Genomic DNA, 27,906 nt, shown 5'->3' with positions numbered 1-27,906 from the left:
TCTAAACACTTTAAAAATGATAGCAATAAAAGTCCAATGGGTTTCCTGGAACTCTATAAAATGTCAGCTCAGAAACCTCTTCCAGGAAACCCAAACTGCCTCAGCTAGCACAACACTTCCAGCTGCCCACATCCCTCCAGCTACAAATGAAAAGAAAATGAAATATCAATATCTGAATGGAACAGGTTCTCCTCTGGCTCCACGAGAGATGGGCTCAAGCTGGGATGGAACTGGGCTCAGCTCTTGGGCACCATTACGGCCCAGGAACAAGTGTGCCACAAGGTAGCTGACCAATAAGCAGAGCTGGTCTAGGTCCCTAGTGTCAGAGCAGCAGTGGCCAGTGAAGCCAGTCTGGTTGGTTGGAGTTAAACCAGGGGCTATAAAGGCCCATCAGAGGACAGGAAGGGGGTGAGTTACTGGAATGGCTAAATAAGGGTTCCACAAGAGAAGACATCAAGGCATGCCGCTAACTCCTGTGCGGTCCCTGCAGCAAGGGGCAAGGTGCCCAGCAAGGTTGCTCTGGAGCTGCTGTTCCAGAGGAGTAATAAAGCTGGCTGATGGCAGCTGTCTGCAGAGCTGCAAGGAGTAAGAAGGCTCCTTCAGGGCCGAGTTAGCAGAGAGAAGGCACCAGCAGGGGAAGGTGATCAGCTGGATCCTCCAAGCCTGAGGAGTCGTTGAGGCGAAAGTGGCCACTTGAGGGAGAAGTTGGCTAAGGCCCTACAGCTGGCTAAATTACAGCCCAGCCCAAGGCAGAGAACTGGGGTTCTGCCAGAAGGAGAGACAGGGACTGTCTGAAGCACTACCCAGCTCCAGGAAGGTGAATGGGGTGAGGGGTGTCTCCTGATCTGGGACAAAGAGCTGACCAGGACTCTTATAGGGACACAGAGCAGGGTGACCTGGGGCAACTAACACAGCAAGTTACCTCTATAAACAACTGAATAAGGCAGTCCCCATGAAGTGGGTGCATGTTCTGGAGCCAGCTTAAGTCTGGTAATTGACTGAAAGAACCTGACGGGGGCGCAGAGTGCAACGGCAGGGCCACAAGGGGGTATGCTGGAGAGGTTCAAACCTTGACAAAGTGATGTCCCCTTGCCTTATGAGAAGGTCCATGGTAAGAGTCTGGGATGCCAGCCCAGTCCAAGCCAGCACTAGGGGCTCTGGAGAGTTCATGTTTGTACTTGCGATGCTCCCCCAAGAGCACTGACCACTCTTTGTCCAGTACAGGTGTCCACAGTTCAAGAACGCTGCTAAATCAGAGGGGCCACAAGAATCATTAAAGGATTAGAAAACATGCCTGAGAGTGAGCTCAGCTTGTTTAGCTTAAAGAAAAGGTTAAGGGGTGACTTGATCACAGTCTATAAGTGTAACGCCAACCCACCCCAGTCGTTGGCAGGCTGGATCGAATCTGGGACCTCTGGTGCTTAGTACATGAGCCTCTACTGCATGAGCTAAAAGCCAACTGGCTCTCAGCTAAGGCTGTAGAGCAGACTCATTTTAACTCTCTCTCTAAGTGGTCTCGAGGCCACCAGATGGGACAGAACACCACACCCATGATGTGTGTGGGTTACATAAGCATCCACATGGTCCTTGCACTTAGGAAGGAAGAATCCCATGCACCGCTACAGACTGGGGACCAACTGGCTAAGCAGCAGTTCTGCAGAAAAGGACCTGGGGATTATAGTGGATGAGAAGCTGGATATGAGTCAGCAATGTGCCCTTGTTGCCAAGAAGGCCAACGGCATATTGGGCTGTATTAGTAGGAGCATTGCCAGCAGATCGAGGGAAGTGATTATTCCCCTCTATTCAGCGCTGGTGAGGCCACACCTGGAGTATTGTGTCCAGTTTTGGTCCCCCTACTACAGAAGGGATGTGGACAAATTGGAGAGAGTCCAGCGGAGGGCAATGAAATTATTAGGGGGCTGGGGCACATGACTTAGGAGGAGAGGCTGAGGGAACTGGGCTTATTTAGTCTGCAGAAGAGACGAGTGAGGGGGGATTTGATAGCAGCCTTCAAGTACCTGAAGGGTGGTTCCAAAGAGGATGGAGCTCGGCTGTTCTCAGTGGTAGCAGATGACACAACAAGGACTAATGGTCTCAAGTTGAAGTGGGGGAGGTCTAGGTTGGATATTAGGAAACACTATTTCACTAGGAGGGTGGTGAAGCACTGGAATGCATTACCTAGGGAGGTGGTGGAATCTCCATCCTTAGAGGTTTTTAAGGCCCAGCTTGACAAAGCCCTGGCTGGGATGATTTAGTTGGTGTTGGTCCTGCTTTCAGCAGGGGATTGAACTCGATGACCTCCTGAGGAATCTTCCACCCCTAATATTCTATGATTCTATGGGGAACAAATATTTGTTAATGGGCTCGTCAGTCCAGCAGAGAAAGGTCTGACAGGGTCCCATGGCTGCAAGTTGAAGCGAGACTCATTCAGACTGCAAGTAAGGTGCGAATTTTTAACAGTAAAGGCAATTAACAGTTGGAACAGTTTATCAAGGATCGTGGTGGCTTCTCCATCACAGGCTACATTTAAATCAAGATTGAATGTTTTCCTAAAAGCTCTGCTCTAGGAATTATCTTGTGGCAGTTCTATGACCTGTGTTACACCGGAGGTCAAACTAGATGATCACAAGGGTCCCTTCTGGCCTTGGGATCTGTTAATTTATATCTTGGCACCTGAGCCCCGTTTCCGTCCCTTTCCATCCATAGCTTGCGGGAATAAGGGAACCAAGATAAACAGAAATCTTACCCCCCAGAGATCCAGCTTTGCCTGGAAAACCTTGTCACCTTCGAACATGATATGGACATCAATCTGAAAGAAAGAAAGAAAGAAAGAAAGAAAGAAAGAAAGAAAGTCTCTTAGCAAGTACAGAAGGACCAACTCTGCAGAGCCGGTGAGTGAGTGAGCATCAAAGCCACACAGCAAGCGAAAGGTGTCACCTCTAGGATACGCTTTTTGGGATAGCGTAGCTGCACAGAATCATAGAAATGGAGACTGGAAGGGACCTCAATAGATCATCTAGTCCAGTGCTACTCAAAGTGGTGGTCCGCGGACCGGTGCCAGTCCGCGAGCCATTGGCTGCCGGTCTGCGCGCACATTGGAAAAAGAAATTGCCAGTCCCCCACATCAGATAGCTTGAGAAGCACTGATCTAGTCCATTCCCCTGCACTGAGGCAGGACTAAGTATTGAGACTAAGCAGCCTGATACTGTGGTGTGTCCCCTCCCACAGGACAGCGCCCCCACCCCACCCCATTTCAGGCCTCTGTAGTAATGATCTGATAATCCATCTCCTGCCTATCCTGAAGCTCTATGGGAAAAGTCAAACTCCTCACCCTCAGCTCCCAGGCCCTGCAGCATCTAACCCCCACTTGTGTGTTCTGCAGAAGGAGGAGAGGCTGAGAAGAGGACCCAATGTGTGATAATTAGACAGATGCTGAATTATGTAATTGCTTATTGTCTTGTTATTTACAGATTGCAGCAATGGGATATGGAGCCTAATGCTCTTAACTCAAAGTTATCAAAGACCTTTGTGGAGGAATTGTTTGACAAGAGGAATTGAATTAACAAACCACCCAACGCCAAGACCATAATTAGAGCTGATGCGGCAGTTAAATGAAGAATTTCTTTCCTTGCCACACCTAAGCACTGCAAATTAACTTTGCTCCCTCCACCTTTCCCAGCAGCTAAAATCTTAACTAAGGCTTAAATCGGAAGCCTTCAGGAGATTTTACAGATGCCAAGGCACAGTCACTAATCCTCACGGTGCCAGATTTTTGTGCTGATTCAGGGTGGCCAAGGGTTAACCCTTCAGCTTTACTAACAGACTCCCCACTACTAACAGAGGACTTACAAAACAGTACTGCTCATATGGAAACTAGCTGAGAGGGTCGAAGAGTTTCAGGACACAGTGATGCAGAGGAAAGAATATGGCCACGTGGGACAGAAGCCCACTCTCAGTGCAAAAGGAGAAGGCCGCAGACGGGGCGCACTGAGCGTGTTGCTGTAGGACCAAAAGATGCTGAGGGTCAAAACAGGCTCAGCGTTATAATATCATTATTGCTGGACTTAATGGGAGAGACAGACTTCCCAGTGCGAGTAGCAAAAGAACAATCCAAACCCCATCCAGGAGCTCAGCCCAGGTTGCGATAGGCAAACTACTGTGCTGTCAAACTAGGGAACCAATCTAAGTCTGTGCAAGGAGGAGCTGCAGAGCTACTTAGATTCCAGGACCCTACTCAATAAATATTGCCAGCGTTTAGTTATAGATATAAAAAAAAATCAAATAAAAGGGAACTCACCCTTGTTCCAGGTGTCTTTTGAGTCCACCCCTGCTCCCACTTCAATGACCCCTCTCCTCTTCCCCCGATAAACAATATTCAGGAAGGGGGGAAAATCTCATCCTATTAACATTAACCAATCAAAACATATTTTGAAAAAATTTAATTATAAGCATTTCTTCCCTTTTCTAGAATCTTTTAGCCCATCATACCAACCCATGACTTTACCAGGAGCCCTCAGCACAGATTGTTTTTGATGCAAACAGTCCAGTTGTACCAGTCTATTTGTCTCCAACTTTTGCTAACTTTGGCAAACAATTTAATATAACAGGGTGAGCTGGACTTTTGTGACCTTGAACAACTGCGAGTACAGGCCTCTCTTTGCTAGGAGCTGGGATTGGACGACAGGGGAAGGATCATCCATAACTGCCCTGTTCTGTTCATTCCCTCTGAAGCACCTGGCACTGGCCACTGTTGGACAGGATTCTGGGCTAGAGGGACCACTCGCCTGTCCCAGGTTGGGCATTCTTATGGCCATTCTTAACACACCCTGTCTACTCTCTACACAGCTTCATTCGCACAGCGAGAGGCAGTGACAAAACTGTTCCCTGTGGCTGCAGCTCCATAAAGGACAGCCCTCAGGAACCAGCACCACAGAAATTAACAAAGGCAATCCTCTGCTGCCCAGCCACTCCTCAGCCAGGGCAGCAATACTCTGAGCAACAGTATCTCTAAGGCAGCCAATAGATAGAACACTGTCAGCCTGAGCCCTGGTCTACACTAGGACTTTAGGTCGAATTTAGCAGCATTAAATCAATGTAAACCTGCACCCGTCCACACAATGAAGCCCTTTATTTCGACTTAAAGGGCTCTTAAAATCGATTTCCTTACTCCACCCCTGACAAGTGGATTAGCGCTTAAATCGGCCTTGCCGGGTCGAATTTGGGGTACTGTGGACACAATTCGACGGTATTGGCCTCCGGGAGCTATCCCAGAGTGCTCCATTTTGACCGCTCTGGACAGCACTCTCAACTCAGATGCACTGGCCAGGTAGACAGGAAAAGAACCGCGAACTTTTGAATCTCATTTCCTGTTTGGCCAGTGTGGCTAGCTGCAGGTGACCATGCAGAGCTCATCAGCAGAGGTGACCATGATGGAGTCTCAGAATCGCAAAAGAGCTCCAGCATGGACCGAACGGGAGGTACGGGATCTGATCGCTGTATGGGGAGAGGAATCCGTGCTATCAGAACTCCGTTCCAGTTTTCGAAATGCCAAAACCTTTGTCAAAATCTCCCAGGGCATGAAGGACAGAGGCCATAACAGGGACCCGAAGCAGTGCCGCATGAAACTGAAGGAGCTGAGGCAAGCCTACCAGAAAACCAGAGAGGCGAACGGCCGCTCCGGGTCAGAGCCCCAAACATGCCGCTTCTATGATGAGCTGCATGCCATTTTAGGGGGTTCAGCCACCACTACCCCAGCCGTGTTGTTTGACTCCTTCAATGGAGATGGAGGCAATACGGAAGCAGGTTTTGGGGACGAAGAAGATGATGATGATGACGAGGTTGTAGATAGCTCACAGCAAGCAAGCGGAGAAACCGGTTTTCCCGACAGCCAGGAACTGTTTCTCACCCTGGACCTGGAGCCAGTACCCCCTGAACCCACCCAAGGCTGCCTCCTGGACCCAGCAGGCGGAGAAGGGACCTCCGGTGAGTGTACCTTTTAAAATACTATACATGGTTTAAAAGCAAGCATGTGAAAGGATTACTTTGCCCTGGCATTCGCGGCTCTCCTGGATATACTCCCAAAGCCTTTGCAAAAGGTTTCTGGGGAGGGCAGACTTATTGCGCCCTTCATGGTAGGACACTTTACCACTCCAGGCCAGTAACACGTACTCGGGAATCATTGTACAACAAAGCATTGCAGTGTATGTTTGCTGGCGTTCAAGCAACATCCGTTCTTTATCTCTCTGTGTTATCCTCAGGAGAGTGAGATATAATCCATGGTCACCTGGTTGAAATAGGGTGCTTTTCTTCAGGGGACACTCAGAGGAGCCCATTCCTACTGGGCTGTTTGCCTGCGGCTGAACAGAAATGTTCCCCGCTGTTAGCCACAGGGAGGGGGAGGGTTGAGGGGGTAGCCACGCGGTGGGGGGAGGCAAAATGCGACCTTGTAACAAAAGCATATGTGCTATGTATGTAATGTTAACAGCAAGGTTTACCCTGAAAGAGTGTAGCCAGTGTTTTATAAAATGTGTCTTTTTAAATACCGCTGTCCCTTTTTTTTTCTCCACCAGCTGCATGTGTTTCAATGATCACAGGATCTTCTCCTTCCCAGAGGCTAGTGAAGATTAGAAAGAAAAAAACACACACTCGAGATGAAATGTTCTCCGAGCTCATGCTGTCCTCCCACACTGACAGAGCACAGACGAATGCGTGGAGGCAAATAATGTCAGACTGCAGGAAAGCACAAAATGACCAGGAGGAGAGGTGGCGGGCTGAAGAGAGTAAGTGGCAGGCTGAAGAGAGGGCTGAAGCTCGAATGTGGCGGCAGCGTGATGAGAGGAGGCAGGATTCAATGCTGAGGCTGCTGGAGGACCAAACCAGTGTGCTCCAGTGTATGGTTGAACTGCAGCAAAGGCAGCTGGAGCACAGACTGCCACTACAGCCCCTGTGTAACCAACCGCCCTCCTCCCCAAGTTCCATAGCCTCCACACCCAGATGCCCAAGAACGCGGTGGGGGGGCCACCGGCCAACCAGCCACTCCACCACAGAGGATTGCCCAAAAAAAAGAAGGCTGTCATTCAATAAATTTTAAAGTTGTAAACTTTTAAAGTGCTGTGTGGCATTTTTCTTCCCTCCTCCACCACCCCTCCTGGGCTACCTTGGTAGTCATCCCCCTATTTGTGTGATGAATGAATAAAGAATGCATGAATGTAAAGCAACAATGACTTTATTGCCTCTGCAAGCGGTGATCAAAGGGAGGAGGGGAGGGTGGTTAGCTTACAGGGAAGTAGAGTGAACCAAGGGGCGGGGGGTTTCATCAAGGAGAAACAAACAGAACTTTCACACCGTAGCCTGGCCAGTCATGAAACTGGTTTTCAAAGCCTCTCTGATGCGTACCGTGCCCTCCTGTGCTCTTCTAACCGCCCTGGTGTCTGGCTGCGCGTAACCAGCAGCCAGGCGATTTGCCTCAACCTCCCACCCCGCCATAAACGTCTCCCCCTTACTCTCACAGATATTGTGGAACACACAGCAAGCAGTAATAACAGTGGGAATATTGGTTTCGCTGAGGTCTAAGCGAGTCAGTAAACTGCGCCAGCGCCCCTTTAAACGTCCAAATGCACATTCTACCACCATTCTGCACTTGCTCAGCCTGTAGTTGAACAGCTCCTGACTACTGTCCAGGCTGCCTGTGTATGGCTTCATGAGCCATGGCATTAAGGGGTAGGCTGGGTCCCCAAGGATACATATAGGCATTTCAACATCACCAACAGTTATTTTCTAGTCTGGGAATAAAGTCCCTTCTTGAAGCTTTTGAAACAGACCAGAGTTCCTGAAGATGCGAGCGTCATGTACCTTTACCGGCCATCCCACGTTGATGTTGGTGAAACGTCCCTTGTGATCCACCAGAGCTTGCAGCACTACTGAAAAGTACCCCTTGCGGTTTATGTACTTGCCGGCTTGGTGCTCCGGTGCCAAGATAGGGATATGGGTTCCGTCTATGGCCCCACCACAGTTAGGGAATCCCATTGCAGCAAAGCCATCCACTATGACCTGCACATTTCCCAGGGTCACTACCCTTGATATCAGCAGATCTTTGATTGCGTGGGCTACTTGCATCACAGCAGCCCCAACAGTAGATTTGCCCACTCCAAATTGATTCCCAACTGACCGGTAGCTGTCTGGCGTTGCAAGCTTCCACAGGGCTATCGCCACTCGCTTCTCAACTGTGAGGGCTGCTCTCATCTTGGTATTCATGCGCTTCAGGGCAGGGGAAAGCAAGTCACAAAGTTCCATGAAAGTGCCCTTACGCATGCGAAAGTTTCGCAGCCACTGGGAATCGTCCCAGACCTGCAACACTATGCGGTCCCACCAGTCTGTGCTTGTTTCCCGAGCCCAGAATCGGCGTTCCACAGCATGAACCTGCCCCATTAGCACCATGATGCATGCTTTGGCAGGGCCCATGCTTTCAGAGAAATCTGTGTCCATGTCCTGATCACTCACGTGACCGCGCTGACGTCACCTCCTCGCCCGGTAGCGCTTTGCCAGGTTCTGGTGCTGCATATACTGCTGGATAATGCGTGTGGTGTTTAATGTGCTCCTAATTGCCAAAGTGAGCTGAGCGGACTCCATGTTTGCCTTGGTATGGCGTCCGCACAGAAAAAAGGCGCGGAATGGTTGTCTGCCGTTGCTCTGACGGAGGGAGGGGCGACTGACGACACGGCTTACAGGGTTGGCTTCAGGGGGCTAAAATCCACAAAGGGGGTGGCTTTACATCAAGGAGTAGTTCAGACAGGACTTCACGGAGGGTTCCAATAAGAAATGGTGCACCTAAGTTATTGTTCTTATTGGAACAAGGAGGTTAGCCTGGCCTCTGATTGATACATGGCTAGATTTACCTCGCTGCACCTTCTCTGTGAGTGACTGCAGTGTGACCTAGAGGAATGAGTCCCCTAGACAGGGGAGGAGGCAAATGAGTACAAAACAAATCTGGTCTATTTCTTGTTTTGATCCACTCCATCTATCTTTTACATCTTTGGCTGGCAGCAGACGGTGCAGAAGGACTGCAAGCCATCCACATCTCATGGCTGCTCGGCAGAAGATGGTACAGTACGACTGCTAGCCATCCTCATCTCTTGCCTGCCTGGCAGAAGATGGTGCAATATGACTGCTAGCCATCCTCATCTCTTGCCTGCTCGGCAGAAGATGGTACAATACGATTGCTAGCCATCGTCATCTCTTGCCTGCCCGGCAGAAGATGGTACAATACGACTGCTAGCAATCCGTATTGCCTGCCTGCTCACCATTAGACGGTTCAATAGGACTGACTGCAGGACTAAAGAGAATGACCTGGTCAAGTCACCAAAAATTTAGTCCCTGCGCCCATGTCTGCCCAGGCGCTCCCAGCCGACGTGGCCAGGAGCACCTCGGACATGACGAGGACGGCTACCAGTCATACTGCACCGTCTGCTGCCAGAAGGCAATGGGTTGCTGCTACTGTGTAGCAATGCCGTACCGCGTCTGCCAGCACCCAGGAGACATACGGTGACGGTTACCTGAGCGGGCTCCATGCTTGCGGTGGTATGGCGTCCGCACAGGTAACTCAGGAAAAAAGGCGCGAAACGATTGTCTGCCCTTGCTTTCACGGAGGGAGGGAGGGAGGGAAGGGGAGACTGACGATATGTACCCAGAACCACCCGCGACAATGTTTCAGCCCCATCAGGCATTGGGATCTCAACCCAGAATTCCAATGGGCAGCGGAGACTGCGGGAACTGTGGGATAGCTACCCACAGTGCAACGCTCTGGAAGTCGACTCTAGCCTCGGTACTGTGGAAGCACTCCGCCGAGTTAATGCACTTAATGCACTTCTGTGGGGACACACACACTCGAATATATAAAACCGATTTCTAAAAAACCGACTTCTATAAATTCGACCTTATTCCGTAGTGTAGACATACCCTGAGATGTTGTCTCACCCCTTCAGCAAGAAGCAGGGTAGTCCTGTTCATATCAGGGTTATCCCACAAAAATTGAAACAGGTGCCAATTCCCTGCAGCAGGTAGTAGAAGGAAGAGAGAGAAGGCCAGAGCCAAGGGGAATTGCATTTTCCTTCTCAGGAGCACAAGGTCTACCCTAAGAGTCTATATTAGAAATGGGGTGTTCAAGCGACTGTTCTGGAGAGTATTAGCATGCATACAAAGGGCACTGGCTGCCTTTGACAGCCTGCACAGGCCTTGAAGACTAGCACGCAGCAGGACAGCATTTTGCATTTCTAGGTCTGTTAGCCCTGGACCCCACATACCACAGTGCGATTGGCCGTCACAGAGCTGAGTGCTGGCAGAGGATTCTTGGCATAAATCGTCACCACCACTTGGCTGCTGGTTTGATGCCAGTCTTGTCGACAAGAAACCAACTTCTTATCCTGGTGAGGAAAGGAGCCTGTTACTGAGGCCAGCCTCCAGCGCACATGAGCCTGTATCTCCTCCCCCACTACAGAAAAAACAGATCTAGCCAAGGAGCCCTGCACCATTCCTCCCGGCTGATGTGTTAACTAAAGGCTAGAGTCACAGCAGAGCACTAGAGGCCAAGCTGGTCCAGCATATCAAATGTAATACTGGGTTCTTTACATTTAGACTAAAGCCATTTCCAACCCAGTCTGCAGCCCAATGAGACTAAAGAGGGACTCACCATTGTGTGCAGGAGACAGGGAAAAGCTTCAAAAACAGACTCCAAAGAGAAACTGCTGAGCTTGAATTAATATGCAAACTAGATACCATTAACTTGGGTTTGAACAGAGATTGGGAGTGGCTGTGTCATTACACATAATGAATCTATTTCCCTAAGTGAAGTATCCTCACACCTTCTTGTCAACTGTCTAAATGGGCCATCTTGATTATCACTACAAAAGTTTTTTTCTCCTGCTGATAATAATTCATCTTAATTAATTAGCATCTTACTCCACCTTTTCATGTTCTCTGTATGTATGTATATATATATCTTCTTACTATATGTTCCATTCTATGCATCCGATGAAGTGAGCTGTAGCTCACGAAAGCTTGTGCTCAAATAAATTTGTTAGTCTCTAAGGTGCCACAAGTCCTCCTGGTTTTTTTGTGGATACAGACTAACATGGCTGCTACTCTGAAACAAAGCAATTACATCACTTTTAATATCCATCCTCCTCCTGTTCCATAGCAAGATCCTCATCAGGTTTTCCTAAGCTCCACAGGTTTCAGAGTAACAGCCGTGTTAGTCTGTATTCGCAAAAAGAAAAGGAGTACTTGTGGCACCTTAGAGACTAACCAATTTATTTGAGCATAAGCTTTCGTGAGCTACAGCTCACTTCATCGGATGCGTACTGTGGAAACTGCAGAAGACATTATATACACAGAGACCATGAAACAATGAGGAGGTATTGTTTCATGGTCTCTGTGTATATAATGTCTTCTGCAGTTTCCACAGTATGCTTCCGATGAAGTGAGCTGTAGCTCACGAAAGCTTATGCTCAAATAAATTGGTTAGTCTCTAAGGTGCCACAAGTACTCCTTTTCTTTTCTCTAAGCTCCACAGTAATTCCCCAGGGAATCAGATGGGTCTGACTCCAAGGTACACAATTCAGTCTTCCAATCAGTGCTCTCCTTCCTCTAAATCTAAACCTCTGTTTCCAGCCAGCCATGAAGTTGGTTGGAGCATTTTCTCTCTCTCTCTCTCACCTTATACTGGCACTCATCACCCCAGGGCTAGAAGGCTTTGGGGGCAACACTTCTGAACAAAGCCATCTTAGGGAGCAAGTGTAATTCAACTCAGACTGGCACTGGCACTGGTAAGTATCTAACACAGAAATGTTTGGTGCTAGAAATATTTTGAGAGGCTTTTCCTGCATTCAGAAGTTCAGCTGCCTGTGTGATCCTCATGCACAAAGTCCGGGTCAGTGGGAGGCTACCTGTCTAGGAAAGGTTTGAAGATGAACAGGCCCATAAATGCTACATCCAAATCAATTGTTTTAAACGTCCCTCTTAACCTGTTCTGTACCTCAGCCAGAGCCTTCCACACCCAAACTGTTACAACCAGAGAAACATTTCCTACTCAGCCTTTCCCTTTGAAAGCCAGGCAAAGGCTTTGGGCACTTGACAGTGCAGACACTCCGCTAGCTGATCTCTCTCTCCTGATCACAGGGGACATTAATCTCCAGGGAGGGGAGGCTTGGGCCAAGAGACCTTTCTCCCTAGCCCACAGCTGCTTATACTTACCCACCAGCCCATCTAAGCAGCAGGGCCTTGGCACTCAGCGTGGCTGGGCCCAGTGCCCCACTCTTGCTAACTAATCCTGTTTAACTTTTTCTGTTTGTCACCCACCAGTGCTTTCTAAGGTGTAAAAACCAAGAGCTGCACTTTCAGCCTGCCCCATCTGCACAGAAGCTGTGCAGTAGCCATGGAACATTAGGAGAAATGACAGTTATGTGTCTTGTGTTATACCCGTTGCACCAGATACAATTCTGTGAGAATGGCCCAGTTCTGTATTTCTGCCTGCTTTAGAAATGGGCAGAATAATAAACAGCCATGCCAGTGGAGATGACTACCCCGTAGCAGTCAGATGAGTGTATGTTAAGAGGTAATAGCAAGATATTTCAAAGGGCAGACTTGTGCTGGCCTGATTTTGTCCTCTCTCGTGGTTTTTTAACAGCTAAGCAGGGCTGGGTCTGGTCAGTCCTGAACTGCAAACCTTCAGGGGAAAGTCCAGGTGGGGCATGGGGACCCCTTTGCACTTGCTGACCAGAAGAGCAGACTTTGTGTTAGCTTGGAAGTGCCTTCAAGGTTTGGGTGCAGCTTCCCCAGTCCCCTTGCCTGTTGAAATTGATTCAGCCTCCTTTGGAGGGTCACCCATGGGGAGGCTGTTCATATTCTGCACTGCCTGGGTCATGTCTATTTAGTTTTGCTACCATGCCCTGACTTTTTAGCTCATTTCCATTAGGTTTGGCTGAGATGGCATTTCTTTTTATACATCTATTGCTAGCGGTTTGAAACACCTGGCTTCTGAGCTAAGCTGCTCAGGCCTGGTCTCAGACTAGGGAGGAAAGTTTAAGAAAAGTTTAAAAAGGATCAGAGATTCAAATACATTTTAAATACAATGTTTTAATTTATCCTCAGTTTAAAAAAACCCTCAAGAAAGTTATATGCACAAACCTATGTGACGGTAGCATGTGGTGAAAGGGCTGCATCCGCTAAACACCAGAAATGCAGGTAAGGCCCTCACAGACTGTCATGCGGCCCCGCTCTTCATAGGCACTATAATATGGCTTATCCCGTGCGATCATACAAAGCCTAATAACACCTGTACAGTGGTTTCCCTCTTCAAAGCCCTGTGCTGTATAAATATTGTCCAAGTCCTTGCCACTGGGCAAAGTGACACATTATTCAGCAAACAACAGACTAAAATGAAGAGGACATTCATTTCTCTTCATGCTGGGGTCTGCACTACGCCTGTAAAGAAGGGGCACAGTGAGCAGTTCTGGCCGAGTCCCACTTTCCCTACAAGGAGGGATTATTTGCGTAAACAGCACTAGCAGGATTTGACTCTTCATGCCTACTCTGCCCCTTTGCCTAGCACCCTGATGCTCCAATGCAGGCATTTGTGTTTCTGCCTGTGCTGTGTACTCAGGAAAGGAGACTGGGGTGATGCACACACTCAAGGCCTCAGAATTACAATGGTTTCAATCATAATATTTTTTGCATGTGATATTTTAAGAATTCGTTTGGTCTGTTGTGCCCCAGTGATGAGCAGATGCCACAGTTACCAGCACAGAGTGAGCAGCAGTGACAGTTCAGAATTCCTTTGCTGTCTGCTCACTGCTCTAAGAGCCTTATGGCAGTGGCATACCTCCTTCTTTAGCCAGCTGTGTTTCCCAGTGCTGCAGCCCTCTTGCTCCAGGAACGCACTGAAGTCTGTAGTTTTAATGCCACAGCAACTCCAGTACTTCATACTGGGGAAAGAGCAAGAAACAAATTAATCTAGGAATGCCAGAAAGGGATACGTGAGTCTAGGGAAGATGGGCACTCTAGGGGTTTAGGGTTAGAGCTGGGAGAGGCAGGGAGACCTGGGGCACTCAAGATGCTGAGCATGGGGGATATGGGACTGACAGTTCCAGGCTGAACAAACTCAGAGGGACCAAGAGATGTGGCCATCTGTTAGCCTGCCTGTGTGACATGAGCTGGGGTGTCACATGGTCACAGGATAAAAATAACCAACACAACTGGCCATCTGTTTGGAGGAGCTGTGGACTGAGTGGGCCCCCCACGGTGAGTATCCATCATTGTGGGGAACCTTGCTGTGCTGCTGACTGGTCTGCCACTGAAGTCAGGGTCCAAGGCGGGCAGGCAGTTTTTACAAGTATGGGGATAAAAGTCTCCTGGTTCCAAAGGATGTTTCTTACCCCTCATGGAAGACAGGAACTCCTGGGTGGAAAATACAAGCCTCCGTCTCATTCTCTGCCCCCTTGAAGATCTGCCAGGGAAGAGGCAGTGGCAATGATCAGCACAGCATGCTGCTGAAAATGAAACCTGACCTGAACCTTTAGGGGAAGGCGGGAGGAGAATTCTTCTTTGCTTAAAGTGCAGCTGGTCCCCGCTGTGTCCTGCAGGACATGGCTGGAGCCTCAGGACCCTTCACTGACTGTCCCTTCCCCAGTTCTCCCCTCAAACACTTAGCTTAGTTTTAATCCAGTTGGAACCCCCATCCCATGCTGCTGTGGCGGGAGGTGAGTTTCTGACTGGACTTTTTCCAGGCATTTTTTGACAGCTGCGAAGTGGGGTGGCCTGGATGGGCTCTTTTGATCAGCTTACGATAGGGACTCAAGTGCAGCCCATTGCGGATGGAGGATTTCTCACCAATGCCTGCTACTCTCGTGCCAAAGGCAACAGCATTACTGGCCTGTTCAGCAGGTCTAAGGGGGTAAAGCCCCTGGGAGTCTGGTTTCACCAGGTTTTTGGTCAGGGACATGTTTCTCCAGAGGTGCATGCTGTGGGGGGAGAGGTGCACATGCATTCAATTCTGCATACAGAAGAAGGCACAGGGACAGGGACTCTGCCAATCCTTATGGGCCTTGGGCAAGTCACTCCGAGTGTTGGGAAAGACACATGCAGCATGGGATGGGAGGCTCAGATACCAAGGTGATGGGGACAGAGACATACACTCACTATTAGCAGTTATTTCAGCCCCCACGTCCGTCACCTTTCCCTCCTTGCCATTTCCATGCTTCCCCACATTGTGTGTTTGCTCCCTGCTGGTTTTGCTACCCCTCCCACTCCTGGCAGCCACTCCCTGTGCTGTGCTCTCCCTCCTTCTCCCTGCCCTCTCAGTCTCTCCCTACACCCTTCAATCTACTTCCTTCTGGATCCCACTCTCACCCTAATCCCTCCCTCCTTCCAGCCCCTAGAACCTCTCCCTTCTCTCCATGGTTACAGGCTTCCCAGCTGCACTGGGCTGAGCACCCCTGCTCCAGAGTTCTGGGGCAGGAAGGTTACATGCCTACACAAGCCATCAGCGTGCAATGCTGGTGTGATGGAACTGCTGTCTGCTATGCAGACCATTCCAGGGGCCAGCTCTCCTGGCCAGTGGAGCCTTCAGTAAGAGCTTTTCGGGAAGCCTGTTCGATTTCAGTGACAGAAGTGGAGACGCCAGCTTTGCTGTGGGGCCAGCAGATTCCACCCCAAACCTTCACTGTGGCTGAAGAAAATGCAGCTAGATGTTCCTGTCATAAGTCCCAGGTGCTGACGCTTACTACTTTTGGTGGGCACTAGAGAGATCATGAAGACCCTCTCCCCCCTAGTTGCCAAACAAACCCAGAATCACAGAATCATAGGATATTAGGGTTGGAAGAGACCTTAGGAGGCCCCAGCTCCAGCCCCCTGCTCAAAGCAGGACCCACATCCACTAAATCATCCCAGCCAGGGCTTTGTCAAGCTGGGCCTTAAAAACCTCTAAGGAAGCTGGTCCCTGCCAGTGTGCGGCACTGAGCCAGAATCAGCAGGGAAGGGAGCATGTCCATAGAGCTACAGCTCTGAGATCTGATTCCTCAGAGCCTGGGACACCCTGACCTGGACTTTGGAACACAAAGAGCAACGGGTGCAACTCACCGCCATACAGCCTGAGTTCTTACAGGTGGTGCCAGTTCTGACCTCCGGAATGGCCTCTGCTGTAATCAACACACATAGCAAAGAGCTCTTTAGTACTCCTTTTCTTTTTATCAGGCTTAGACATTCACCCAGGTGTTCCACTCACACGCCCATCACCCAGGACCATGAGCCACATTATTCTTCACAAGGATACCAGTCCATAGCCCCCCAGTGCACAGCTCTGTCCTGGCATACAACTCCACAGCCTGCCACACCGTGCAGTCCCTCTGCATAACACACATACCTGCTTCTAAGTTTTGCACCCTCCATGCTTCCCATAAAGCACAGCCCAAGACCACCCTGCCAGGTCCATCCCCATCTTCTCACCCCTGCACAAGGAATCTCCCTCTGGGCATTGGTTTTTGGAGGCCAGCTTCAGCTTCTCCAGGGTCTGCTCCAGAGATCTGGACACTTTAATCAGCAGTGGCTGTCTTGGCTCATCAGAGCTGGAAAGAAAAACCACACACAACACGACAACAAACGGCATTTTTTTCCCATCTTGAGAGGGAAGCAGGGGCAGGGCCATTTACATAGCCAGTGCCTGACTCACCTTGGCCTTTCACGCCGCATCTTCTCAGCTGATTTTGGGCTTTGGATGATGAGTTCTGTGCTTCGCTTGGCCTTCAGCTTGTCTGAGGTATCCTCTGGCCGGAAGGGCTCGGGGGGCTTCTCATTGCTGTGACACCCCTTCATGCAGCCCTAAGGGGAGGGACCAGAGACAAGCCTAACACTCTTTTTGACCTCCCCACGCAAGGGGCTTGTAGGTCATGGTCATAGACTCACAGACTTTAGGGCCAGAAGGGACCAGCGTGATCATCTAGTCTGACCTCCTGCACATTGCAGGCCACCGCACCTCACCCACCCCCTCCTGTAGCAGGCCCATAATCTCTGGCTGAGTTACTGACATCTTCAACATGTGATGTAATGACATCAAGTTACAAAGAATCCACCATTTACTCTCCTCCAGAGCAGCAAGTGACCCATGCCCCATGCTGCAGAGGAAGACTGCCCCAGAACTCCACAAAGCAAGGACACTAAGCACACTAATGTGTGGGGCACTGTGCAGGGGACAGTCCCTAACCTCAGCAGCCCAAGGGAGCAGAGCATCACGCTGTGCCTGGCTGCATTAACTGCCAGGAAGTTGTGCCAAAAGCATCCCAACAGCCTAGCATTAAAGTGCAGCAGGAGGGGGTGGCCCAGGAATCTCTTAGTGCCAATGGGCAAGGGGCACAGAGGGGGTGCCTGAGTGACAAGGATCTCCTGGGTCTGGGACATACAGTCTATCTAGGTCACCAAAGAATGTCATGTGAGGTCTCAAAGAAAAGCCAGTGTCACACTGGTCATCAGTATAATCACAAACGGCACTTACAGATGCTGGGTAAGGAGTTACGTATATACACTGACAATTATGTACTTAAGGTCTGTGTCTAGGGCTGGCCACTAGCAAGGGTGAAAAAGCGGTTTCTGTCAGACAAGAAGTGTCTGGCTGTTTTCACCTAAATTAAGTACTGTATGGTTCACAGCAGGTCGCCTCTCCCTAGTCTGAACCGAATGCTAATGAAGGACTGTGAAGTGAAAGAAAAGTAACAGGAAGAAGCAAACAGCTGGGGGAGAGGGGTGGGAGAAGAGCGACCCCAGCTTGAGGTGCACATCAACGATTTGCTCTAGAGTATTTGGGGGACAAAATGACACCCCAGCATCCTTCCCTGAGGCAGCAAATGGACAGTCAGTTTGCTTCATAAAAGAGGGGTCTCAGCCAGGCTTGGCTGAAAACGCTGGTGAGAATAATGGATGAGATAAGCTGTTAAACAAGAGAGGTTTCAGAGTAACAGCCGTGTTAGTCTGTATCCGCAAAAAGAAAAGGAGCACTTGTGGCACCTTAGAGACTAACCAATTTATTTGAGCATAAGCTTTCGTGAGCTACAGCTCACTGCATCGGATGCATACTGTGGAAACTGCAGAAGACATTATATACCCAGAGACCATGAAACAATACCTCCTCCCATCCCACTCTCCTGCTGGTAATAGCTTATCTAAAGTGATCACTCTCCTTACAATGTGTATGATAATCAAGGTGGGCCATTTCCAGCACAAATCCAGGTTTTCTCACCCCCCCACCCCCATATACACACAAACTCACTCTCCTGCTGGTAATAGCTCATGAGAGCCGGAAGAGACCAGCCAGGGGTAGGGATCTGGTCAGGGAAGTGGACAAGGCAGGGATGGACCAGATGGGGATAGGGATCTGGCCAGGGAAGTGGACGGGGCAGGGAGGGACTGCCGAGGGATAGGGATCTGGCCAGGGACAGACCAGCCAGGGATAGGGATCTGGCCAGGGAAATGGAGGGGGCACGGACAGACTGGCCGGGGATAGGGATCTGGCCAGGGACGGATCAGCCGGGGATAGGGATCTGGCCAGGGAAGTGGATGGGGCAGGGACAGACCAGCCAGGGGTATGAATCTGGCCAGGGAAGTGGATGGGGTAGGGACAGACCAGCCAGGGGTAGGGATCTGGCTAGGGAAGTGGACAGAGCAGGGACGGACCGGCCAGGCAGCCAGAGGGTTCTGGTGTTTTGTTTTGGGGTCCAGGTGTGTCTGAGAAAGAATCATAGAATCATAGAATATCAGGAAGGGACCTCAGGAGGTCATCTAGTCCAACCCCCTGCTCAAAGCAGGACCGATCCCAACTAAATCATCCCAGCCAGGGCTTTGTCAAGCTTGACCTTAAAAACTTCAAAGGAAGGAGATTCCACCACCTCCCTAGGTAACGCATTCCAGTGTTTCACCACCCTCCTAGTGAAAAAGTTTTTCCTAATATCCAACCTAAACCTCCCCCACTGCAACTTGAGACCATTACTCCTTGTCCTGTCATCCGCTACCACTGAGAACTGTCTAGATCCATCCTCTTTGGAACCACCTTTCAGGTAGTTGAAAGCAGCTATCAAATCTCCCCTCATTCTTCTCTTCTGTAGACTAAACAATCCCAGTTCCCTCAGCCTCTCCTCACAAGTCATGTGTTCCAGTCCCCTAATCATTTTTGTTGCCCTCCGCTGGACTCTCTCCAATTTTTCCACATCCTTCTTGTAGTGTGGGGCCCAAAACTGGACACATTACTCCAGATGAGGCCTCACCAATGTCGAATAGAGGGGAACGATCACGTCCCTCGATCTGCTGGCAATGCCCCTACTTATACATCCCAAAATGCCATTGGCCTTCTTGGCTACAAGGGCACACTGTTGACTCATATCCAGCTTCTCGTCCACTGTAACCCCTAGGTCCTTTTCTGCAGAACTGCTGCCTAGCCATTTGGTCCCTAGTCTGTAGCGGTGCATTGGATTCTTCCGTCCTAAGTGCAGGACTCTGCACTTGTCCTTGTTGAACCTCATCAGATTTCTTTTGGCCCAATCCTCCAATTTGTCTAGGGTCCTCTGTATCCTATCCCTACCCTCCAGCATATCTACCTCTCCTCCCAGTTTAGTGTCGTCTGCAAACTTGCTGAGGGTGAAATCCACACCATCCTCCAGATCATTAATGAAGATATTGAACAAAAAAAGAGGTGGAGACTGGAGCACCTGTAGAGGAGGGTGGGTTACATACCTTTATAGAGAGGAATTCTGAGAAGTCTGTGGTTCGTTTCTTGCAACAAGACCAGCCCTGGACACAAGAATAAGATGCATATGGTCAGGTATGGAAAACAGCACTGACCTCTGGATCCCCACATCAAACATACACTTTCTTATATCCTGGATCTCCCTTTGTCCTGCATGGACTGTCACCCATACCTCACGTAGGCAGCTGTTTCTGGCATCTGGTTCTGAACTTATGACAAGAGCTGCCCCTTTGCTGCTGCACTCACCTTCAGGGCATCATGGAATATTGGAACACCTGGGTGGTACACACAGGAATCTAGGAGCCAAAAACAAGAACATAAGAACAGCCAGACTGGGTCATGGTCCATCTAGCCCAGTATCCTGTCTTCCGACAGTGGCCAATGCCAGGTGCCCCAGAGGGAGTGAACAGAACAGGTAATCATCAAGTGATCCATTCCCAGCTTCTGGCAAACAGAGGCTAGGGACACCATCCCTGCCCATCCTAGCTAATAGTCATTGATGGGCCTATCCTCCATGAACTTATCTAGTTCTTTTTTGAACCCTGTTATAGTCTTGGCCTTCACAACATCCTCTGGCAAGAAGTTCCACAGGTTGACTGTGCATTATGTGAAAAAATACTTCCTTTTGTTTGTTTTAAACCTACTGCGCATTAATTTCATTTGGTGGCCAGTAGTTCTTCTGTTATGAGAAGGAGTAAATAACACTTCCTTATTTGCTTTCTCCACTCCAGTCATAATTTTATAGACCTCTCTCATATCCCCCCTTAGTCATCTCTTTTCCAAGCTGAAAAGTCCCAGTCTTATTAATCTCCCCTCATACGGCAGCCATTTCATACTCCTAGTCATTTTTGTTGCCCTTTTCTGAACCTTTTCCAATTCCAATATATCTTTTTTTGAGATGGGGCAACCACATCTGCACACAGTATTCAAGATGTGGACACACCATGGATTTATATAGAGGCAATATGATATTTTCTGTCTTATCTATCCCTTTCTTAATGAGTCCCAACATTCTGTTTGCTTTTTTGACAGCCACTGCAGACTGAATGGATGTTTTCAGAGAACTATCCACAATGATGCCAAGATCTCTTTCTTGAGTGGTAACAGCTAATTTAGACTCCATCTCTCAAAACAGAGAGTGTCAGCGCTTCAGGACACAACTCCCTATTGGTCAGCCAGCCCTCCTGCCCTGCTCCCTACAGCATCCCTGTGACATACCTGGGGCACAATCCAGACTAATGAGTAGTTGTGTCACCCCTGTAACCTTGGGTGCTTTATGATGCCCTTCTGTAGCAGCTCCCACCTGGGCCGCTCACAAACGGCCTTCCAGGGCTTGCTGGTGAGCCGCTGCTGCCTGTTGGTTCAGCTCCATGGCTCACTGATGGTCAGCTGCCAGCCGGGGCTCTTGTGCATGCTTTCCTTGGCTCGCTCTCTCTGTCTCCCTTCTTTCTCCAATCTGGCTAGCTCTCGCTTTGAAGTTCCGTGGCTGCTGCTCATCTTTATAATTTACTGTTTCTGTTTCCCTTACTTAAAATAAGCAAACAGAAAGCAACAAACTGTAATCTCTCTGTGACTGTTCCCAGCCTCCAGTGCTATCCCAGTGCTTGAAGCATAAGAAGCTCAGGGGTGAAAGTAAGTTAGAGGACTTACCGCTACGCCGGAGTCCTGAGCAGGGGGTGTGGCCTCAACCAGAAGAGGAGGGGCCTTGAAGCCCTAAGGGCTCCCGGCTGCCACTGCTACCCCGGGGCTCTGGGCTCTGGCAGAGCTTTAAAGGGCCTGGGGCTCCGCTGTGGTAGCAGCTGCCGGAGGCCCGAGCCCTTTAAATCCCCGCCTGAGCCCTGCTGCCCGAGCCCTGGGGTAGCGGTGGCCGGGCTCCATCGGGGATTTAAAGGGCCCCAGGGCTCCAGCCACCGCTACCCCAGGGCTCGGGCAGCAGGGCTCAGGCGGGGATTTAAAGGGCCCTGGGACAGAAGCAGCGGCTGGAGCTCTGGGGCCCTTTAAATCCCAGCCTGAGCCCTGCTGCCCAAGCCCTAGGGTAGGGGTGGGGGGGCTCTGGTGGGGATTTAAAGAGCCCTGGAGCTCCAGCCACCGCTACTGCCCCGGCCCTTTAAATCCCCGCCAGAGCCCCGCTGCTGCTACCCCGGGGCTCGGGCAGCAGGGCTCAGGCTGGGATTTAAATGGCCCCAGGGCAGTAGCAGCGGCTGGAGCTCCGGGGCCCTTTAAATCCCCGCCGCCGCCCCGCCACCACTACCCCAGGGCTTTAAATTGCCCTCTCGGAAAGCCAGTCCTGGTACAGCGCACTGGCTCTTACCAGTACGCTCTACCGGGGCGTACCGGCTTACTTTCACCTCTGAAGAAGCTGTGCACAAACCCTTGTTCTCTGCACCACTGTGATGTACCAAGGTGCAATCCAGACTAACGAGTAGCAGTGTCACCCCGTCCCCTAACCTGGGGTGCCCTTTACCATGTCGTGCTGCTCCTCCAGTCTGGCCTGCTCACAAACCGTCTCCAGCATGTAAGTCACTCCCAGCGATGTCTGTGTGCTGCAGCCAGACAGCCACGCCGTAGCTCTTACCAGCTTTGATTATACTGCAGGGTGACCCCAGCACACCCCCAGTGTTAGGCTTTCCCCTAGAAATAGGTGTCCTGTAATCCCCAACCCTCTCCTGGACAATACAAATATGATAAGTCTGTTATTTTTAAGATAATAATATGCCATCTTATTATTTTAAATAGCTCTTCAGACACTTCAATTTAAACACATTGGATTAGATAAAACAGTAAAAAGTGTATTAACTACACAGAGAGATTTTAAGTAATGAGACATAAAAGTCAGAAATGATTTACAAGAAAAATAAAGATAAAACACAATTAGTGTCTAACTTAACAAACTATACTAAATTCAAAGCAAAGCTTTTCTCGCCACATGCTCTCAACTGTCTTGTTGATGAAACTTTTAGGCCAGGACCCCAGCTTCCTTTGTCCCTTCTCATGTGGGGAATCAAAGGACAGAGAGAGAGAGAGGGAGGGAACAGGGTGAGTATTCCTTGAGGTGTTTACCCCTCATTTTTATAGTGTCAATCCCCCTCTTGAAAACATTTCCAGCTGAGATTCAGGACATAGAGCAAGGTTGCCCAACTTACTGACCCTCTGAGCCGCATACGAAAATCTTCAGAAGTTCAAGAGCCAGGGCCCACCTGCCAGAACTCAGGCCTTCACCCCCATTGGAGGTGCCTGCTGGGGCTCTGGGTTTCAGCCCCACTTCTGCTGAAGCCCTGAGACTTCTCTCTCCCTGCTGGGCCGAAGCCCCTACCCCACTACCCTGCTGCAAGGCAGAGGCCCCGAGCTCCCACCCGAGTCTGATAAGCGGAGAGTGGGGGCGTTGGGGAGAGCTCCGGGAGCCATGCTTTAACAGTAAAAGAGACATATGCAGCTCACAAGTCACAGTTTGGCTACCCCTGACATAGACAGCCAATAGGGAAGGATATTCCCTACTGCTCTTCCTCACTGGTTGGAGCGTCTTTTGTCCCCCTTCCTGCTTGATGACTCTGTTTATTGCTTAAATCAAATTAAGCAGAGCACACATTCCTATGTTTGACACAGACCTGTTTGCCAACCTCAGTTTGGAACATATGTTAAGATCACCATACGGGGGAACCTTTATAACGTCACAGACACTGTCGCCACACACATTTAATCAGGACAATACAGACCAGCAAATTACGAGTTTTCAGACGGTACCTCACAAGGCATTCTCTATACAAAGATTATTACATCAGTGAGTAGGGTGTGGACACAGGGGTACACTCTGTCATGGCCACCCTGCTGGGAGAGGCTGCGGCAGGAGTAGCTGGGTGCTTCCCTCACAGCCAGCACTCCTGCCCTGCTCCCGACAGTGTCCCCTCCTGGGTGAGGCTGCGACTGGAGTAGCTGGGACATCCCCCAAGCATCCACAGCCAGTACATGTCTGCCCTGTTTCCTACAGGGCCTCCTCCTGGGAGAGGCTGGGAATGGAGTAGCTGGAGCTCCCCAACAGCCAGCACTCCTGCCTTGATCCCTGTGGTGGCCCATCTAGGAACTATTGGGACTAGGGTGCCGAGTTTCCCTTCTGCCGAGCAGAGTATGTGTTCTTGAAGCCTGCTCCAGCCGCCAGTGAGGTTCTTGTCAGAGCAGCAGGTCCTTGTCCTACAGAAGTGAGTGAGATTGCAATAGGAAGGAGTGCCTGCTGTTACCCCTTTCTCTAGCTCAAGAAGTTGGGCCAATCAGGCTATTAGTAGGAGGCCTATTAGAAGGATCATTGCCACCAGATCAAGGGAAGTGATTATTACCCTCTATTCGGCATTGGTGAGGCCACATCTGGAGTATTGTGTCCAATTTTGGGCCCCACACTACAGAAAGGATGTGGACAAATTGGAGAGAGTCCAGCAGAGAGCAACGAAAATGATTAGGGGGCTGGGGCACATGACTTATGAGGAGAGGCTGAGGGAACTGGGCTTATTTAGTCTGCAGAAGAGAAGAATGAGAGGGGATTTGATAGCAGCCTTCATCTACCTGAAGTGGGGTTCCAAAGAGGATGGAGCTCAGCTGTTCTCAGTGATGGCAGATGACAGAACAAGGAGTAATGGTCTCAAGTTGCAGCGGGGGAGGTCTAGGTTGGATATTAGGAAAAACTATTTCACTAGGAGGGTGGTGAAGCACTGGAATGGGTTCCTTAGGGAGGTGATGGAATCTCCATCCTTAGAGGTTTTTAAGGCCAGGATTGACAAAGCCCTGGCTGGGATGATTTAGTTGGGGTTGGTCCTGCTTTGAGCAGGGGGTTGGACTAGATGACCTCCTGAGGTCTCTTCCAACCCTAATCTTCTATGATTCTATTTGCAGGTCTGATCCGCAGGGTAACACTTCTCAGATTTTCATTTTACGCCCTTATGAGATACTTAGCTTGGGACAGGCACCTGCAGATGCCCTCTGGACCAGAGGTGAAAGTAAGCCGGTACGCCCCGGTACGGCATACCTGCAAGAGCCCGTGCGCTGTAGCGGGGTGGATCGGCTTCCCCAGGCAGCAATTTAAAGGGCCTGGGGTTCCCAGCAGCGCCCCCGGCCCTTTAAATTGCCGCCAGAGCCCTGCTGCCAGAACCCTGGGGAAGCGGCGGCGCTGGGGCTCTGGCGGCTATTTAAAGGGCCCGGGGCGGTAACGGCGGCCTGAGCCCTGGGCCCTTTAAATCACCGCCGGAGCCCTGCTGCCGCCTGCCCAGGGCTCCGGCAGGCTTCGGGGACGATTTAAACTAAGGACCTGGGGATGTAAAGGTCCCACCTCTTCCGGTTGAGGCCCCTCCCCCTCCTAAGGACTCCAGAGTACTGGTAAGTCCTTTAAGTTACTTTCACCCCTGCTCCGGACAGTCAATGCCCTACCTGGTTCTCATGCACCTCAGGAACCAGAGACTGTTCTGGGCTTTGAGGAACCTAGCCTAGCTAAGAGCAGAGCCTAGGGCCCCCGTGTGTACCTGGAACTCTATCAACAGCTGCTATGATCCTGACCTCAGCGATTCAACCCCCATCTGGAAGGGAGTTCTCACTGACATCAGTTGCCTCCATTTACCTGAACTTCACTAGACCCCTCACTCAGGCTCCTGGCTTACTCGGAGAATTGGCCCTGGAAAAAACATTAAAATGCTGCCAACTCAATTAAATACTTCCAGGGGATTGGATGGGGGAAGGGGGCTGAAGTTATTTTCATGCCAAGGGCCCCAGGTTAGCTTAACCCTGCCATGCAATTCAGTGCAGATTTGTGTCAGCTCATGGGCAGAATTTGCATCCCATTCCACATTTTCAGGCACCAGCTATTAATTGGCCATGGATTTCCACATGCAGCTGAATGCTGCTGACTCAGATTGGCATTGCCAAGAGTCAGGGAATCAGCTAGAGCAACTGGCTTACTGGAAATCCCAGTAGTTCAACTTCTGTTACCTGACACAAGGGCAAGGAAACATATAACAAAATTGAGGAAAACGGCTAAAATCTCAGCTCACTAACTCCTGGAAAACAAATCCACTTACCCTCAGAGTTCTTATCGGCATCAAATCTTTGCCCACAGCCCTTGTTGTAACACAGCAAAGCCATTTCCAAGGCTCGAACACAGCAATTGTAACTCCTGCTCTGTGGTGCAAAGGGTCTGTGCACAGATCACTGTCCCTGCACTGATTAATTACATTGCTCCACCATGTTGCTGTGCAAAGCCTGCAGCAGAGAGAGGCTGGAAGGAGAGAGAGATGGGCTGGGTCTATCTTTAGGCGCAGCCAGAAAGAGGCGGTCTGGCAATCAGAGAGCAACCCAAAGATGGGCACACTGGCCCAGCAGCTGAGCTGGCTGGACATGTCTGTCAGCTTCAAGTGCCGCTGTCTGAGCCGACATTTCTGTCCTGCCCCCATCCTGAGAGGGGAGGGCCCACAGCAACTGCAGGCGGGGAAAGGAACAAAATAAGAAAGAAGCCAAATGTATCCCTAGTGCAAGCCCACAAACTTCCATGCCCTGGTGTCAATAATGATCTGATCCCTGCGCTAGGAAGGCTGCTGCAGCCAAAGTGCCTTTCTTTGTCCTGCTCAGTGACTCCACAGCACAATCACTCATCTTGCAGCAGCACAATATTTCCAGTGACCCACTCAGTCTGACTTTTGGGAAACCAAGCTGGGTTCTTCTCCCTGCACTGCCACCAGCCCCAAGAAGAACATAGCTAGTGAATCATAGAATACCAGGGTTGGAAGGGACCTCAGGAGGTCATCTAGTCCCACCCCCTGCTCAAAGCAGGACCAATCCCCAATTTTTGCCCCAGATCCCTAAATGGCCCCCTCAAGGATTGAACTCAGAACCCTGGGTTTAGCAGGCCAATGCTCAAACCCCTGAGCTACCTCTCCCCCTGAGCTATCTGTTGTGGAGTCCAGCACATCCATTTATGTGAGTGTGACCAGTAAGCAAAGGTTGGTGTTTTTTATTGCATGTACAGTGTCACTGGGGTGGGGATAGAGGAACATCCTTAGACTAGCAGACAAACAGTTCATATGACATGTTTAAAGGCCAGTTTCAATCCGAGTGCAGGTGTGTGGCCACGTTGTATTAGAACAGGGCTACAGCAGGTGCTACTTTTACATAAAAATTTTCTAATCATATCCCTACTTTTAATTCCTTACACAGTGACAAGGAGGAGACTGGGTTATGAGGCAATACATTTAAGTATCCTGAACTTCACTAAGAGGGAAAAGAATATTTGCAGTAAGTGATTCTAAGTCTCAACCTTGGTGTGTGGAAATATTTGGCCAAGGACAAGGCAGGGTTCAGATAATCCAAATGTTACAGAAAGAACCAAAGATTTCTAGCAAACCAAGGGAAGAGACATTCCAGAAGGTCCCAAACACATGCATTGAGCCTCCAGAGTGACACAGCTGTTCCAATGACTAAGGAGGCTGGGGGAGGAAGGTGCCAGCTATTGCTAGATACACAGATGTCACTGTCCAAAGGCACCAGCTGGACTTTAGCATAGCACCTCAGACAGGGTCTTGTGAAATCCAGCATGGATGGAATGTGCTGTGATAGAGAGGACAGTGTCCAGCATGTGCTTGGGAGACCTCACTGAATTCAGTGTAAGTGTCTTTGGGGTTCATTGTATTAAACGCAAAGTTTATGTATTATTGTGGGCCAGGACTGTATGTAACCTCTTGTAAAGGGTTCATATGGCACCCCCTGCTAATGGCTGTTCTATCATTGCAGTGTTCTCTCTCTGCATAACTTGTCCCTCTGGACAGGTCATGCTTTAGTCCACCCCTTCTGGGGTAACAGAGCATCCAATGACCTTACAGCAGGTCTTCTGTCTGCCTCTGGGCTCTTTATACCCCTTACCTCACAGGGTTTCACCCCACCTTCCTCAGTGACTGGTAGGGGAACCCAGGCCTACCCTCTACTCTGGGTTAAGAACATAAGAATGGCTATACTGGGTCAGACCAAAGGTCCATCCAGCCCAGTATCCTGTCTACCGATAGTGGACAATGCCAGGTGCCCCAGAGGGAGTGAACCTAACAGGTAATGATCTAGTGATCTCTCTCCTGCCATCCATCTCCACCCTCTGACAAACAGAGGTTAGG

General features: G+C 50.0%; 1 protein-coding gene across 3 annotated transcripts in view; it reads right to left on the bottom strand.

The window, feature by feature from the left end:
* Window positions 1-26,212, bottom strand: part of ITGB1BP2 (integrin subunit beta 1 binding protein 2) — a 31,521-nt gene extending 5,309 nt beyond the window's left edge. Inside the window, exons 1-10 of one of the 3 annotated variants that reach the window (XM_074962833.1) lie at window positions 25,831-26,212; window positions 20,024-20,073; window positions 19,765-19,821; window positions 16,718-16,866; window positions 16,495-16,613; window positions 16,129-16,184; window positions 14,427-14,497; window positions 13,874-13,976; window positions 10,299-10,418; window positions 2,747-2,809 (exon numbers count right to left, since the gene is read on the bottom strand). In XM_074962833.1, coding sequence (XP_074818934.1) covers window positions 2,747-2,809; window positions 10,299-10,418; window positions 13,874-13,976; window positions 14,427-14,497; window positions 16,129-16,184; window positions 16,495-16,613; window positions 16,718-16,866; window positions 19,765-19,821; window positions 20,024-20,073; window positions 25,831-25,894 — 852 coding nt within the window. In that variant the 5' untranslated portion in view covers window positions 25,895-26,212. Of the gene's footprint in view, window positions 1-2,746; window positions 2,810-10,298; window positions 10,419-13,873; window positions 13,977-14,426; window positions 14,498-16,128; window positions 16,188-16,494; window positions 16,614-16,717; window positions 16,867-19,764; window positions 19,822-20,023; window positions 20,074-25,830 lie in introns of all 3 variants that reach the window. The other 2 variants (XM_074962832.1, XM_074962834.1) reach the window with 2 other exon arrangements.
* Window positions 26,213-27,906: the final 1,694 nt, after the last annotated feature.

Source organism: Natator depressus, chromosome 9 (genome assembly GCF_965152275.1).
Source record: "Natator depressus isolate rNatDep1 chromosome 9, rNatDep2.hap1, whole genome shotgun sequence".
Classification (NCBI taxonomy): domain Eukaryota; kingdom Metazoa; phylum Chordata; order Testudines; family Cheloniidae; genus Natator; species Natator depressus.
Note: the sequence above shows the minus strand (reverse complement) of the source record. Positions and strands in the feature narration are given on the sequence as shown.